This window comes from Oncorhynchus tshawytscha, linkage group LG14 (genome assembly GCF_018296145.1).
Source record: "Oncorhynchus tshawytscha isolate Ot180627B linkage group LG14, Otsh_v2.0, whole genome shotgun sequence".
Taxonomy (NCBI): Eukaryota; Metazoa; Chordata; class Actinopteri; order Salmoniformes; family Salmonidae; genus Oncorhynchus; species Oncorhynchus tshawytscha.
The window spans coordinates 50,398,363-50,416,005 of NC_056442.1; the positions used below are offsets into that span (position 1 = coordinate 50,398,363).

Below are 17,643 nucleotides of genomic sequence, written 5' to 3' on the forward strand. Positions count from 1 at the left end.
CATCTTTCTCTCCCTCCATCTCTCTACTCAGCCCTTCTCCCCCTCCCTCCCTCTCTCTTTCTACCCAGCACTTACTTTTCTCCTTCCGACCACCACTTGTCATCCTCCCTGGCTCTCTTTTCCCCGACACTCACTCTCTCCCTCTCATTGTCTGCCTTCATCTCTTTCCCTGGAACTTTGTCTCTTCACTCCCTCCCTCCATCACCTAATCCCCCCTCTCCCTCCCTCCCTGACAGGCTGGCCGGTGTGTGTATGGATGTCTGAGAGGGATAATCACAGCAAACTCAATAAAGCGTCGCGCAGGCCCGGCTAGCCCATCTATCAGCGTGCGTCTGGGAAATGCTTCCCCACGCAACGCCGCCCCGCGTGGACCCGAAGCTGACAGCTATATAAATGTGTGCAATATACATATCACATATAAATATGTCTGCAGAGCCAGCAGAGGCTGAGTCTGTGTGTGTGTGTGTGTGTGTCTGTGTGTTTCCATAGAAAACAAATAAAACAACGCCTCCACCAGAAAATAAATACAGAAAATGAATAAAATAAATAAATGGGGAACAAATGAAACTCTTACATATATGCAAATATGAGAGGAGCTCATAATGTCTGTCTACAGTTAGTTTGTTATTACATAGATGAATTCTAACGACCAGGGCCCAGTGTGGGGGGTCTGTCTGTCTAACAAACTAACGACCAGGGCCCAGTGTGGGGGTCTGTCTGTCTAACAAACTAACGACCAGGGCCCAGTGTGGGGGGGTCTGTCTGTCTAACAAACTAACGACCAAGGCCCACTGTGGGTCTGTCTGTCTAACAAACTAACGACCAGGGCCCAGTGTGGGTGGGTCTGTCTGTCTAACAAACTAACGACCAGGGCCCAGTGTGGGGGTCTGTCTGTCTAACAAACTAACGACCAGGGCCCAGTGTGGGGGTCTGTCTGTCTAACAAACTAACGACCAGGGCCCAGTGTGGGGGTCTGTCTGTCTAACAAACTAACGACCAGGGCCCAGTGTGGGGGTCTGTCTGTCTAACAAACTAACGACCAAGGCCCACTGTGGGTCTGTCTGTCTAACAAACTAACGACCAGGGCCCAGTGTGGGTCTGTCTAACAAACTAACGACCAGGGCCCAGTGTGGGTGGGTCTGTCTGTCTAACAAACTAACGACCAGGGCTCACTGTGGGTCTGTCTGTCTAACAAACTAACGACCAGGGCCCACTGTGGGTCTGTCTGTCTAACAAAGTAACGACCAGGGCCCACTGTGGGTCTGTCTGTCTAACAAACTAACGACCAGGGCCCAGTGTGGGTCTGTCTATCTAACAAACTAACGACCAGGGCCCAGTGTGGGTGTATCTGTCTGTCTAACAGTCTAACGACCAGGGCCCAGTGTGGGTGTATCTGTCTGTCTAACAAACTAACGACCAGGGCCCAGTGTGGGTGTGTCTGTCTATCTAACAAAGTAACGACCAGGGCCCACTGTGGGTCTGTCTGTCTAACATACTAACGACCAGGGCCCAGTGTAGGTGTGTCTATCTAACAAACTAACGACCAGGGCCCAGTGTGGGTCTGTCTGTCTGTCTAACAAACTAACGACCAGGGCCCAGTGTGGGTCTGTCTAACAAACTAACGACCAGGGCCCAGTGTGGGTCTGTCTAACAAACTAACGACCAGGGCCCACTGTGAGTCTGTCTGTCTAACAAACTAACGACCAGGGCCCACTGTGGGTCTGTCTGTCTAACAAACTAACGACCAGGGCCCACTGTGGGTCTGTCTAACAAACTAACGACCAGGGCCCACTGTGGGTCTGTTCGTCGAACAAACTAATGACCAGGGCCCACTGTGGGTCTGTCTAACAAACTAATTACCAGGGCCAGGTGGGTCTGTCCAAAAAACTAACGACCAGGGCCCACTGTGGGTCTGTCTGTCTAACAAACCAACAACCAGGGCCCACTGTGGGTCTGTCTGTCTAACAAACTAACGACCAGGGCCCACTGTGGGTCTGTCTGTCTAACAAACTAACGACCAGGGCCCAGTGTGGGTGTATATGTCTGTCTAACAAACTAACGACCAGGGCCCAGTGTGGGTCTGTCTGTCTAACAAACTAACGACCAGGGCCCACTGTGGGTCTGTCTGTCTAACAAACTAACGACCAGGGCCCACTGTGGGTCTGTCTGTCTAACAAACTAATGACCAGGGCCCACTGTGGGTCTGTCTAACAAACTAACGACCAGTGCCCACTGTGGGTCTGTCTAATAAAACTAACGACCAGGGCCCACTGTGGGTCTGTTTGTCTAACAAACTAATTACCAGGGCCAGGTGAGTCTGTCCAAAAAACTAACGACCAGGGCCCAGTGTGGGTGTATCTGTCTGTCTAACAAACTAACGACCAGGGCCCAGTGTGGGTGTATCTGTCTGTCTAACAAACTAACGACCAGGGCCCAGTGTGGGTGTATCTGTCTGTCTAACAAACTAACGACCAGGGCCCAGTGTGGGTGTGTCTGTCTATCTAACAAAGTAACGACCAGGGCCCACTGTGGGTCTGTCTGTCTAACAAACTAACGACCAGGGCCCAGTGTGGGTCTGTCTATCTAACAAACTAACGACCAGGGCCCAGTGTGGGTCTGTCTAACAAACTAACGACCAGGGCCCAGTGTGGGTGGGTCTGTCTGTCTAACAAACTAACGACCAGGGCTCACTGTGGGTCTGTCTGTCTAACAAACTAACGACCAGGGCCCAGTGTGGGTCTGTCTAACAAAGTAACGACCAGGGCCCACTGTGGGTCTGTCTGTCTAACAAACTAACGACCAGGGCCCAGTGTGGGTCTGTCTAACAAAGTAACGAGCAGGGCCCACTGTGGGTCTGTCTGTCTAACAAACTAACGACCAGGGCCCAGTGTGGGTCTGTCTAACAAACTAACGACCAGGGCCCAGTGTGGGTGGGTCTGTCTGTCTAACAAACTGATGACCAGGGCCCACTGTGGGTCTGTCTAACAAACTAACGACCAGTGCCCACTGTGGGTCTGTCTGTCTGTCTATCTATCTAACAAACTAACGACCAGGGCCCACTGTGGGTCTGTTTGTCTAACAAACTAATGACCAGGGCCCACTGTGGGTCTGTCTAACAAACTAATTACCAGGGCCAGGTGGGTCTGTCCAAAAAACCAACGACCAGGGCCCACTGTGGGTCTGTCTGTCTAACAAACTAACGACCAGGGCCCACTGTGGGTCTGTCTAACAAACTAACGACCAGGGCCCACTGTGAGTCTGTCTGTCTAACAAACTAACGACCAGGGCCCACTGTGGGTCTGTCTGTCTAACAAACTAACGACTAGGGCCCACTGTGGGTCTGTCTGTCTAACAAACTAACGACCAGGGCCCACTGTGGGTCTGTCTAACAAACTAACGACCAGGGCCCACTGTGGGTCTGTTCGTCGAACAAACTAATGACCAGGGCCCACTGTGGGTCTGTCTAACAAACTAATTACCAGGGCCAGGTGGGTCTGTCCAAAAACTAACGACCAGGGCCCACTGTGGGTCTGTCTGTCTAACAAACCAACAACCAGGGCCCACTGTGGGTCTGTCTGTCTAACAAACTAACGACCAGGGCCCACTGTGGGTCTGTCTGTCTAACAAACTAACGACCAGGGCCCAGTGTGGGTGTATATGTCTGTCTAACAAACTAACGACCAGGGCCCAGTGTGGGTCTGTCTGTCTAACAAACTAACGACCAGGGCCCACTGTGGGTCTGTCTGTCTAACAAACTAACGACCAGGGCCCACTGTGGGTCTGTCTAATAAAACTAACGACCAGGGCCCACTGTGGGTCTGTCTGTCTAACAAACTAATGACCAGGGCCCACTGTGGGTCTGTCTAATAAAACTAACGACCAGGGCCCACTGTGGGTCTGTTTGTCTAACAAACTAATTACCAGGGCCAGGTGAGTCTGTCCAAAAACTAACGACCAGGGCCCAGTGTGGGTGTATCTGTCTGTCTAACAAACTAACGACCAGGGCCCAGTGTGGGTGTATCTGTCTGTCTAACAAACTAACGACCAGGGCCCAGTGTGGGTGTGTCTGTCTATCTAACAAACTAACGACCAGGGCCCAGTGTGGGTGTGTCTGTCTATCTAACAAACTAACGACCAGGGCACAGTGTGGGTCTGTCTGTCTAACAAACCAACGACCAGGGCCCACTGTGGGTCTGTCTGTCTAACAAACCAACGACCAGGGCCCACTGTGGGTCTGTCTGTCTAACAAACTAACGACCAGGGCCCACTGTAGGTCTGTCTGTCTGTCTAACAAACTAACGACCAGGGCCCAGTGTGGGTGTGTCTGTCTAACAAACTAACGACCAGGGCCCAGTGTGGGTGTGTCTGTCTATCTAACAAACTAACGACCAGGGCCCAGTGTGGGTCTGTCTGTCTAACAAACCAACGACCAGGGCCCACTGTGGGTCTGTCTGTCTAACAAACCAACGACCAGGGCCCACTGTGGGTCTGTCTGTCTAACAAACTAACGACCAGGGCCCACTGTAGGTCTGTCTGTCTGTCTAACAAACTAACGACCAGGGCCCAGTGTGGGTGTGTCTGTCTAACAAACTAACGACCAGGGCCCAGTGTGGGTGTGTCTGTCTATCTAACAAACTAACGACCAGGGCCCAGTGTGGGTGTGTCTGTCTATCTAACAAACTAACGACCAGGGCCCAGTGTGGGTGTGTCTGTCTATCTAACAAACTAACGACCAGGGCCCACTGTGGGTCTGTCTGTCTAACAAACCAACGACCAGGGCCCACTGTGGGTCTGTCTGTCTGTCTAACAAACTAACGACCAGGGCCCAGTGTGGGTGTGTCTGTCTATCTAACAAACTAACGACCAGGGCCCACTGTGGGTCTGTCTGTCTAACAAACCAACGACCAGGGCCCACTGTGGGTCTGTCTGTCTAACAAACCAACGACCAGGGGCCACTGTGGGTCTGTCTGTCTAACAAACTAACGACCAGGGCCCACTGTAGGTCTGTCTGTCTAACAAACCAACGACCAGGGCCCACTGTGGGTCTGTCTGTCTAACAAACTAACGACCAGGGCCCAGTGTGGGTGTATCTGTCTGTCTAACAAACTAACGACCAGGGCCCAGTGTGGGTCTGCCGGTCTAACAAACTAACGACCAGGGCCCAGTGTGGGTCTGTCTGTCTAACAAACTAACGACCAGGGCCCAGTGTGGGTCTGTCTGTCTAACAAACTAACGACCAGGGCCCAGTGTGGGTCTGTCTGTCTAACAAACTAACGACCAGGGCCCACTGTGGGTCTGTCTGTCTAACAAACTAACGACCAGTGCCCACTGTGGGTCTGTCTAACAAACTAACGACCAGTGCCCACTGTGGGTCTGTCTAACAAACTAATGACCAGGGCCCACTGTGGGTCTGTTTGTCTAACAAACTAATGACCAGGGCCCACTGTGGGTCTGTCTAACAAACTAATTACCAGGGCCAGGTGGGTCTGTCCAAAAACCAACGACCAGGGCCCACTGTGGGTCTGTCTGTCTAACAAACCAACGACCAGGGCCCACTGTAGGTCTGTCTGTCTAACAAACTAATGACCAGGGCCCAGTGTGGGTGTATCTGTCTGTCTAACAAACTAACGACCAGGGCCCAGTGTGGGTGTGCGTCTGTCTAACAAACTAACGACCAGTGCCCAGTGTGGGTGTGTCTGTCTAACAAACTAACGACCAGGGCCCACTGTGGGTCTGTCTGTCTAACAAACTAACGAGCAGGGCCCAGTGTGGGTCTGTCTGTCTGTCTAACAAACTAACGAGCAGGGCCCACTGTGGGTCTGTCTAACAAACTAACGACCAGGGCCCACTGTGGGTCTGTCTAACAAACTAATTACCAGGGCCAGGTGGGTCTGTCCAAAAACCAACGACCAGGGCCCACTGTGGGTCTGTCTGTCTAACAAACCAACGACCAGGGCCCAGTGTGGGTGTGTCTGTCTGTCTATCTAACAAACTAACGACCAGGGCCCAGTGTGGGTGTGTCTGTCTGTGTATCTAACAAACTAACGACCAGAGCCCAGTGTGGGTGTGTCTGTCTGTCTATCTAACAAACTAACGACCAGGGCCCAGTGTGGGTGTGTCTGTCTGTCTATCTAACAAACTAACGACCAGGGCCCAGTGTGGGTGTGTCTGTCTAACAAACTAACGACCAGTGCCCACTGTGGGTCTGTCTAACAAACTAACGACCAGGGCCCACTGTGGGTCTGTCTAACAAACTAATTACAAGGGCCAGGTGGGTCTGTCCAAAAACCAACGACCAGGGCCCACTGTGGGTCTGTCTAACAAACCAACGACCAGGGCCCAGTGTGGGTGTGTCTGTCTGTGTATCTAACAAACTAACGACCAGGGCCCAGTGTGGGTGTGTCTGTCTGTCTATCTAACAAACTAACGACCAGGGCCCAGTGTGGGTGTGTCTGTCTGTCTGTCTGTCTGTCTATCTAACAAACTAACGACCAGGGCCCAGTGTGGGTGTGTCTGTCTGTCTGTCTGTCTATCTAAAAACTAACGACCAGGGCCCAGTGTGGGTGTGACTGTCTGTCTGTCTAACAAACTAACGACCAGGGCCCAGTGTGGGTGTGTCTGTCTGTCTGTCTAACAAACTAACGACCAGGGCCCAGTGTGGGTGTGTCTGTCTGTCTGTCTAACAAACTAACGACCAGGGCCCAGTGTGGGTGTGTCTGTCTGTCTGTCTGTCTATCTAACAAACTAACGACCAGGGCCCAGTGTGGGTGTGTCTGTCTGTCTGTCTGTCTGTCTATCTAACAAACTAACGACCAGGGCCCAGTGTGGGTGTGTCTGTCTGTCTATCTAACAAACTAACGACCAGGGCCCAGTGTGGGTGTGTCTGTCTATCTAACAAACTAACGACCAGGGCCCACTGTGGGTCTGTCTGTCTAACAAACCAACGACCAGGGCCCACTGTGGGTCTGTCTGTCTGTCTAACAAACTAACGACCAGGGCCCAGTGTGGGTGTGTCTGTCTATCTAACAAACTAACGACCAGGGCCCACTGTGGGTCTGTCTGTCTAACAAACCAACGACCAGGGCCCACTGTGGGTCTGTCTAACAAACCAACGACCAGGGGCCACTGTGGGTCTGTCTGTCTAACAAACTAACGACCAGGGCCCACTGTAGGTCTGTCTGTCTAACAAACCAACGACCAGGGCCCACTGTGGGTCTGTGTGTCTAACAAACTAACGACCAGGGCCCAGTGTGGGTGTATCTGTCTGTCTAACAAACTAACGACCAGGGCCCAGTGTGGGTCTGTCGGTCTAACAAACTAACGACCAGGGCCCAGTGTGGGTCTGTCTGTCTAACAAACTAATGACCAGGGCCCAGTGTGGGTCTGTCTGTCTAACAAACTAACGACCAGGGCCCACTGTGGGTCTGTCTGTCTAACAAACTAACGACCAGTGCCCACTGTGGGTCTGTCTAACAAACTAACGACCAGTGCCCACTGTGGGTCTGTCTAACAAACTAATGACCAGGGCCCACTGTGGGTCTGTTTGTCTAACAAACTAATGACCAGGGCCCACTGTGGGTCTGTCTAACAAACTAATTACCAGGGCCAGGTGGGTCTGTCCAAAAAACCAACGACCAGGGCCCACTGTGGGTCTGTCTGTCTAACAAACCAACGACCAGGGCCCACTGTAGGTCTGTCTGTCTAACAAACTAATGACCAGGGCCCAGTGTGGGTGTATCTGTCTGTCTAACAAACTAACGACCAGGGCCCAGTGTGGGTGTGTGTCTGTCTAACAAACTAACGACCAGTGCCCAGTGTGGGTGTGTCTGTCTAACAAACTAACGACCAGGGCCCACTGTGGGTCTGTCTGTCTAACAAACTAACGAGCAGGGCCCAGTGTGGGTCTGTCTGTCTGTCTAACAAACTAACGAGCAGGGCCCACTGTGGGTCTGTCTAACAAACTAACGACCAGGGCCCACTGTGGTCCTGTCTAACAAACTAATTACCAGGGCCAGGTGGGTCTGTCCAAAAACCAACGACCAGGGCCCACTGTGGGTCTGTCTGTCTAACAAACCAACGACCAGGGCCCAGTGTGGGTGTGTCTGTCTGTCTATCTATCTAACAAACTAACGACCAGGGCCCAGTGTGGGTGTGTCTGTCTGTGTATCTAACAAACTAACGACCAGGGCCCAGTGTGGGTGTGTCTGTCTGTCTATCTAACAAACTAACGACCAGGGCCCAGTGTGGGTGTGTCTGTCTGTCTATCTAACAAACTAACGACCAGGGCCCAGTGTGGGTGTGTCTGTCTAACAAACTAACGACCAGTGCCCACTGTGGGTCTGTCTAACAAACTAACGACCAGGGCCCACTGTGGGTCTGTCTAACAAACTAATTACAAGGGCCAGGTGGGTCTGTCCAAAAACCAACGACCAGGGCCCACTGTGGGTCTGTCTAACAAACCAACGACCAGGGCCCAGTGTGGGTGTGTCTGTCTGTGTATCTAACAAACTAACGACCAGGGCCCAGTGTGGGTGTGTCTGTCTGTCTATCTAACAAACTAACGACCAGGGCCCAGTGTGGGTGTGTCTGTCTGTCTGTCTGTCTGTCTATCTAACAAACTAACGACCAGGGCCCAGTGTGGGTGTGTCTGTCTGTCTGTCTGTCTGTCTATCTAAGAAACTAACGACCAGGGCCCAGTGTGGGTGTGACTGTCTGTCTGTCTAACAAACTAACGACCAGGGCCCAGTGTGGGTGTGTCTGTCTGTCTGTCTAACAAACTAACGACCAGGGCCCAGTGTGGGTGTGTCTGTCTGTCTATCTAACAAACTAACGACCAGGGCCCAGTGTGGGTGTGTCTGTCTGTCTGTCTGTCTGTCTGTCTGTCTATCTAACAAACTAACGACCAGGGCCCAGTGTGGGTGTGTCTGTCTGTCTATCTAACAAACTAACGACCAGGGCCCAGTGTGGGTGTGTCTGTCTGTCTATCTAACAAACTAACGACCAGGGCCCACTGTGGGTGTATCTGTCTGCAACATCATCACGTGTAAGATACACTCCAGTTTTGTCTCTTAGTTGGGGGGTTAGGAGGATGCTCCAGTTTTGTCTCTTAGTTGGGGGTTAGGAGGATGCTCCAGTTTGTCTCTTAGTTGGGGGTTAGGAGGATGCTCCAGTTTGTCTCTTAGTTGGGGGTTAGGAGGATGCTCCAGTTTGTCTCTTAGTTGGGGGTTAGGAGGATGCTCCAGTTTGTCTCTTAGTTGGGGGTTAGGAGGATGCTCCAGTTTGTCTCTTAGTTGGGGGTTAGGAGGATGCTCCAGTTTGTCTCTTAGTTGGGGGTTAGGAGGACGCTCCAGATTGTCTCTTAGTTGGGGGGATTAGGAGGACGATCCAGATTGTCTCTGAGTTGGGGGGTTAGGAGGATGGATGAATGATGTCATAGCTACCTTCCAGTGAGTGAATGCCCTTCTCTCTGGACGTGTCATAGACGTTGTTGAAGTCGTCTCCTGCGTTAGGATCAGCCCCAGACTCCAGCAGAACCTTCACCACGCTGGAAAACACAAAACACACATTTAGTAAAACAACAAGGGTGTGTTTGCCATCTGACAATGGACTCCAGCCATATCAGCTAATTGTGATATGACCAGCGACCTCCCTGGCTGAGGACCAGCGACCTCCCTGGCTGAGGACCAGAGACCTCCCTGGCTGAGGACCAGAGACCTTCCTGGCTGTGACTGTGTCTAAGGTCCTCCCTCCTCCCTCCTCCCTCCACTGCTCAACTGCTAGTCTTGCCTCAACAATTCCATTTTGTTACATCTCATCTTATTGACGTTTGTCTATTGTAAATGTTATTGGAGTTCCCATTAGAACTATTTAACCATCTCTAAATCTCCCACAACCCTCCAGGCCACAGGTTTGCCACACAGGGGTGGGGAGTACCCATGGGAACCATGGGAAATGGACAGGGTAGACTCCCCCCCCCCAGTGTCTCCATACTGGCGAGGGTGCTAGGGGACGTTTCCGGCGCTGTGTGAACTCCTTCAGTGGAGCGGACCGACCCGGCAGTCAACAACGCGTCAAAAGACACACTACTGCCATGGCAACGGCGTTCACTGTGAACCCAGCGACATTCCAGGTACCGTCACTCAGTCTACACCCTCCGCCACCCCATTGACGCACCAGACCCTCCATCCCACACCCCACCAGACCCCCCATCCCACCCCCACCACACACCCAACCATGAACAAGGGCTATGACACAACATCTGGCCCATGTTGTTTTGTGGTGTACTCCATACTGAGGTTCTCTCACAGCTAGCCTGGTCCCAGATCAGTTTTGCTTTACAGCATGACAATAGTAGTCAGAGGAGTTAGCTACTGCAGATATAGATCTGGGGCCAGGCTAACCTGATCGCTTCCTAACATAGAGATCTGGGACCAGGCTAAGCTGATAGCTTCTTCAGATAGAGATCTGGGACCAGGCTAACCTGATCACTTCCTAACATAGAGATCTGGGACCAGGCTAAGCTGATAGCTTCTTCAGATAGAGATCTGGGACCAGGCTAACCTGATCACTTCCTAACATAGAGATCTGGGACCAGGCTAACCTGATAGCTTCTTCAGATAGAGATCTGGGACCAGGCTAACCTGATCGCTGGGACCAGGCTAAGCTGATAGCTTCTTCAGATAGAGATCTGGGACCAGGCTAACCTGATAGCTTCTTCAGATAGAGATCTGGGACCAGGCTAACCTGATAGCTTCTTCAGATAGAGATCTGGGACTAGGCTAACCTGATAGCTTCTTCAGATAGAGATCTGGGACCAGGCTAACCTGATCACTTCCTAACATAGAGATCTGGGACCAGGCTAAGCTGATAGCTTCTTCAGATAGAGATCTGGGACCAGGCTAACCTGATAGCTTCTTCAGATAGAGATCTGGGACCAGGCTAACCTGATAGCTTCTTCAGATAGAGATCTGGGACCAGGCTAACCTGATAGCTTCTTCAGATAGAGATCTGGGACCAGGCTAACCTGATAGCTTCTTCAGATAGAGATCTGGGACCAGGCTAACCTGATAGCTTCTTCACATATAGATCTGGGACCAGGCTAACCTGATAGCTTCTTCAGATAGAGATCTGGGACCAGGCTAACCTGATAGCTTCTTCAGATAGAGATCTGGGACCAGGCTAACCTGATAGCTTCTTCAGATAGAGATCTGGGACCAGGCTAACCTGATAGCTTCTTCAGATAGAGATCTGGGACCAGGCTAACCTGATAGCTTCTTCAGATATAGATCTGGGACCAGGCTAACCTGATAGGTTTTTCACATATAGATCTGGGACCAGGCTAACCTGATAGCTTCTTCAGAGGATGATGATATGGTTGTGTTTGTTATGGTTGCCAGCACCGAGGACTTGTCTCAGTGAGTCTTTATGGTAAAATGGTATCCTGTGTTGTGTGTCTTCAGAGATAGGGAGACAGAAGTTTGTGGTGATGATACTCAGAACCTATGAGATCCCTGTCCACTAGCCCTGTGGGAGAGGTGGAGGCTTCTGTTTTGTGCCGGACCGTGTGACAGGACAGCACTGCTGGTAAGGAGGGGTTATTTTCTTTTGTTACTGTATCAGTTCAGCTGTGGGAGGGGTGGGGGGGGCAATGACCCAAAGAGGGCTCTCTCTCGCCCCGGCAAGCACTTCTACAAACACATATCCTCAGACACAAATACAGGCACGCACGCACACACCGGTAGGCAGGGGTATGTGGAGAAGAGGGTTCGGCTAAAAAGGGTTGGTAATGGTATCGAAAAGGTAAACATGGACAGAGAGAAAGGAACAATAGAGAGAGGAGGAGGAGGAGGAGGAGAGGAAGAGGATCTGATTATACATCAGGTCATGGAACCAGTTTCTGGTTTTGAGTAATAAGTGCTGGAAAACTGACTAACTTTATTTGGGCTGTGTGTGATAGAGATGCAACACCAAATCATGGCCAACCTATGACCTCACAGAGCCTGTGTGAATATATTAGCCCTAGTGAGAGCGAATTAGCCCGAGTGAGAGCCTATTAGCCCGAGTGAGAGCCTATTAGCCCGAGTGAGAGCCTATTAGCCCTAGTGAGAGTGTGTGAGAGCAAATTAGCCCTAATGTGAGAGTATTAGAACTAGTGAGAGTGTATTATCCCTGTTTGAGACAATGCATTAGTGAGAGTGCATTAGCACTACTGAGAGTGCATTAGCACTACTGAGAGCGCATTAGCACTACTGAGAGCGCATTAGCACTACTGAGAGCGCATTAGCATTAGTCAGAGCGCATTAGCACTAGTCAGAGCGCATTAGCACTAGTCAGAGCGCATTAGCACTAGTCAGAGCGCATTAGCACTATACTGAGAGCGCATTAGCACTACTGAGAGCACATTAGCACTACTGAGAGCGCATTAGCACTACTGAGAGCGCATTAGCACTACTGAGAGCGCATTAGCACTACTGAGAGCGCATTAGCACTACTGAGAGCGCATTAGCACTAGTGAGAGCGCATTAGCACTAGTGAGAGCGCATTAGCACTAGTGAGAGCGCATTAGCACTATACTGAGAGCGCATTAGCACTATACTGAGAGTGCATTAGCACTATACTGAGAGTGCATTAGCACTATACTGAGAGCTCATTAGCACTACTGAGAGTGCATTAGCACTACTGAGAGCGCATTAGCACTACTGAGAGCGCATTAGCACTACTGAGAGCGCATTAGCACTACTGAGAGCGCATTAGCACTACTGAGAGCGCATTAGCACTACTGACAGTGCATTAGCACTACTGACAGTGCATTAGCACTACTGAGTGTACATTAGCATTAGTGAGAGCGCATTAGCACTACTGAGAGCGCATTAGCACTACTGAGAGCGCATTAGCACTACTGAGAGCGCATTAGCACTACTGAGAGCGCATTAGCATTAGTGAGAGCGCATTAGCACTACTGACAGTGCATTAGCACTACTGAGAGTACATTAGCATTAGTGAGAGCGCATTAGCACTACTGAGAGCGCATTAGCACTACTGAGAGCGCATTAGCACTACTGAGAGCGCATTAGCACTACTGAGAGCGCATTAGCATTAGTGAGAGCGCATTAGCACTACTGACAGTGCATTAGCACTACTGAGAGCACATTAGCATTAGTGAGAGCGCATTAGCACTACTGAGAGCGCATTAGCACTACTGAGAGCGCATTAGCACTACTGAGAGCGCATTAGCACTACTGAGAGCGCATTAGCATTAGTCAGAGCGCATTAGCATTAGTTAGAGCGCATTAGCACTATACTGAGAGCGCATTAGCACTATACTGAGAGCGCATTAGCACTACTGAGAGCGCATTAGCACTACTGAGAGCGCATTAGCACTACTGAGAGCGCATTAGCACTACTGAGAGCGCATTAGCACTACTGAGAGCGCATTAGCACTACTGCGAGTGCATTAGCACTACTGAGAGCGAATTAGCATTAGTGAGAGCGCATTAGCACTAGTGACAGTGCATTAGCACTACTGAGAGCACATTAGCATTAGTGAGAGCGCATTAGCACTACTGAGAGCGCATTAGCACTACTGAGAGCGCATTAGCACTACTGAGAGTGCATTAGCATTAGTGAGAGCGCATTAGCACTACTGAGAGCGCATTAGCACTACTGAGAGCGCATTAGCACTACTGAGAGCGCATTAGCACTACTGCGAGTGCATTAGCACTACTGAGAGCGAATTAGCATTAGTGAGAGCGCATTAGCACTAGTGACAGTGCATTAGCACTACTGAGAGCACATTAGCATTAGTGAGAGCGCATTAGCACTACTGAGAGCGCATTAGCACTACTGAGAGCGCATTAGCACTACTGAGAGTGCATTAGCATTAGTGAGAGCGCATTAGCACTACTGAGAGCGCATTAGCACTACTGAGAGCGCATTAGCCCTAGCGGGAGTGCATTAGCCCTAGCGGGAGTGCATTAGCCCTAGCGGGAGTGCATTAGACCTAGCGGGAGCGCATTAGCCCTAGTGGGAGCGCAATAGCCCTTGTGGGAGCGCAATAGCCCGAGTGAGAGCCTATTAGCCAGAGTGAGAGCCTATTAGCCAGAGTGAGAGCCTATTAGCCAGAGTGAGAGCCTATTAGCCAGAGTGAGAGCGTATTAGCACTAGTGAGAGCGTATTAGCACTAGTGAGAGCGTATTAGCACTAGTGAGAGTGTTTGAGAGAGCGCATTGGCCCTCGTGAGAGCGCATTGGCCCTCGTGAGAGCGCATTGGCCCTTGTGAGAGCGCATTGTCTCAGTTCACTGGTCACGATGGCAACACCCATCCGTAGCACGCGCTCCAGCAGGTGTATCTCACTGATCATCCCTAAAGCCAACACCTCATTTGGCCGCCTTTCGTTCCAGTACTCTGCTGCCCGTGACTGGAACGAATTGCAAAAATCGCTGAAGTTGGAGACTTTTATCTCCCTCACCAACTTCAAACATCAGCTATCTGAGCAGCTAACCGATCGCTGCTGCTGTACATAGTCTATTGGTAAATAGCCCACCCATTTTCACCTACCTCATCCCCATACTGTTTATATTTATTTACTTGCTCTTTTGCACACCAATATCTCTACCTGTACATGACCATCTGATCATTTATCACTCCAGTGTTAATCTGCAAAATTGTAATTATTCGCCTACCTCCTCATGCCTTTTGCACACATTGTATATAGACTCCCCCCTTTGTTTTCTACTGTGTTATTGACTTGTTAATTGTTTATTCCATGTGTAACTCTGTGTTGTCTGCTCACACTGCTATGCTTTATCTTGGCCAGGTCGCAGTTGCAAATGAGAACTTGTTCTCAACTGGCCTACCTGGTTAAATAAAGGTGAAATAAATAAAAAATAAAATTGGCCCTCGTGAGAGCGCATTGGCCCTCGTGAGAGCGCATTGGCCCTCGTGATTGTGTTTGAGAGAGTGTATTAGCCCAAGTGACAGCGTATTAGCCCTAGTGAGAGCGTTTTGGCCCTAATGAGAGCGTATTAGCCCTAATGAGAGTGTATTAGCCCTAGTGAGAGTGATTAAAAGCATATTAGCCCAAGTGAGAGCGTATTAGCCCTAGTCTCTGCCCATAGCCTGCTCGGTCAGTACTCTCCCTCTCTATCCCCCTCTCCAGGCCTCTCTCTATCCCGCTCTCCAGGCCTCTCTCTATCCCTCTCCCTCTCTCTATCCCGCTCTCCAGGCCTCTCTCCAGGCCACTCTAGCCCTCTCTCCAGGCCACTCTAGCCCTCTCTCCAGGCCACTCTAGCCCTCTCTCCAGGCCACTCTAGCCCTCTCTCCAGGCCACTCTAGCCCTCTCTCCAGGCCACTCTAGCCCTCTCTCCAGGCCACTCTAGCCCTCTCTCCAGGCCACTCTAGCCCTCTCTCCAGGCCACTCTAGCCCTCTCTCCAGGCAACTCTAGCCCTCTCTCCAGGCAACTCTATCCCTCTACAGGCCTCTCTATCCCTCTCCAGGCCTCTCTATCCCTCTCCAGGCCTCTCTATCCCTCTCCAGGCCTCTCTATCCCTCTCCAGGCCTCTCTATCCCTCTCCAGGCCTCTATCCCTCTCCAGGCCTCTATCCCTCTCCAGGCCTCTCCAGGCCTCTCCATCCCTATCTCTCCAGGCCTCTCTCTCCATCCCTATCTCTCCAGGCCTCTCCATCCCTATCTCTCCATCCCTATCTCTCCAGGCCTCTCCATCCCTATCTCTCCAGGCCTCTCCATCCCTATCTCTCCATCCCTATCTCTCCAGGCCTCTCCATCCCTATCTCTCCAGGCCTCTCCATCCCTATCTCTCCATCCCTATCTCTCCAGGCCTCTCCATCCCTGTCTCTCCAGGCTTCTCCATCCCTATCTCTCCATCCCTATCTCTCCATCCCTATCTCTCCAGGCCTCTCCATCCCTATCTCTCCAGGCCTCTCCATCCCTATCTCTCCAGGCCTCTCCATCCCTATCTCTCCAGGCCTCTCCATCCCTATCTCTCCAGGCCTCTCCATCCCTATCTCTCCAGGCCTCCATCCCTATCTCTCCAGGCCTCTCCATCCCTATCTCTCCAGGCTTCTCCATCCCCATCTCTCCAGGCCTCTCCATCCCCATCTCTCCAGGCCTCTCCATCCCTATCTCTCAAGGCCTCTCCATCCCCATCTCTCCAGGCTTCTCCCTCCATCCTTTTGAAAAGGAGAGGAAAACTTGAATTCACATTTTTCCCAACGAGTCTCTCTGTCGGAACGGTCAACAGGCGTTCCACTCGGGCGAGCGCTCATTGTGCACGTGAATGGAGGGAGGGGAGAAAGGGATAGGGGGATGGAGAGAGAGATATGGAGAGGGAGATTGTGTGTTAAGAGTGCAAACAGGGGGGTACCCTGCCCATTCCTTCTTTCAGCCACATCAAAGCTACTCAAATACACACCCCCTCAAACCCCCCACCACCTCACACACTCAACCCCAACCCCTCACACACACACACTCAACACACTCAATCCTAACCCCTCACACACATTCTCAAACTCGCTCACACACACACACTCAACCCCAACCCCTCGCACACACTCAACCCCAACCCCTCGCACACACACACACTCAACCCCTCACATATACACTCAACCCCAACCCCTCACACATACACTCAACCCCAACCCCTCACACATACACTCAACCCCAACCCCTCACACATACACTCAACCCCAACACACTCAATCCTAACCCCTCACACACATTCTCAAACTCGCTCACACACACACACACACACACACACTAGGGCTGACCCCGGGGTTCAGGGGTTGACCAGTGTTGATTGGCCTATAAACTAAGAAAATATTCTGTATCAAATAATACCAGGCCAGGTTGGAGAGAATTGGCGCATTGTCCATTTGCCACAACATTAGCGCATTAGGCTATAGTCCTCAGAGCCAGAACAACCTTGTCGACTGCTGTTGAAGAAATAATGAACAGTTAGAACACACATGTACTGACAAGCAATGAAAACGTGCATTGAATAAAATAAGTCCACACCCCCACTTGAGTTTTTTTTGTTTTACTGAAGTGCCATAGCGCTCTACACCCCTGAGCATCTAGCGTATCACATGACCCTGCGTCAAAAGGCAGTTGGAAAGACGAGGATGTAGAATGTCTACACAGACTAATACACAGACTAAGTTAGCAAAACAATTGATTATAACCAGAAATGCCCTTTGGAACATGTGAACATCCAGGTGCCATAATAACTTTGCACCTAAATCAACCATTTATCGGATCATCAAGAACTTCAAGGAGAGCGGTTCAATTGTTGTGAAGAAGGCTTCAGGGCGCCCAAGAAAGTCCAGCAAGCGCCAGGACCGTCTCCTAAAGTTGATTCAGCTGCGGGATCGGGGCACCACCAGTACAGAGCTTGAAAAGAAGGCAGCAAAGAAGACACTTCTCTCCAGGAAAAACATCAGGGACAGACTGATATTCTGCAAAAGGTACAGGGATTGGACTGATGAGGACTGGGGTAAAGTCATTTTCTCTGATGAATCCCCTTTCCGATTTTTTGGGGAATCCGGAAAAAAGCTTGTCCGGAGAAGACAAGGTGAGCGCTACCATCAGTCCTGTGTTATGCCATAAAGCATCCTGAGACCATTCA

General features: G+C 51.0%; 1 protein-coding gene across 1 annotated transcript in view; it reads right to left on the reverse strand.

Annotated features, from left to right (window-relative positions):
* Positions 1-17,643, reverse strand: part of clpb (caseinolytic mitochondrial matrix peptidase chaperone subunit B) — an 88,630-nt gene that overhangs the window by 52,378 nt on the left and 18,609 nt on the right. The window contains exon 4 of the mRNA XM_042297637.1: positions 9,441-9,544. Within this exon, the coding sequence (XP_042153571.1) occupies positions 9,441-9,544 (104 nt within the window). The remainder of the gene's footprint in view (positions 1-9,440; positions 9,545-17,643) is intronic.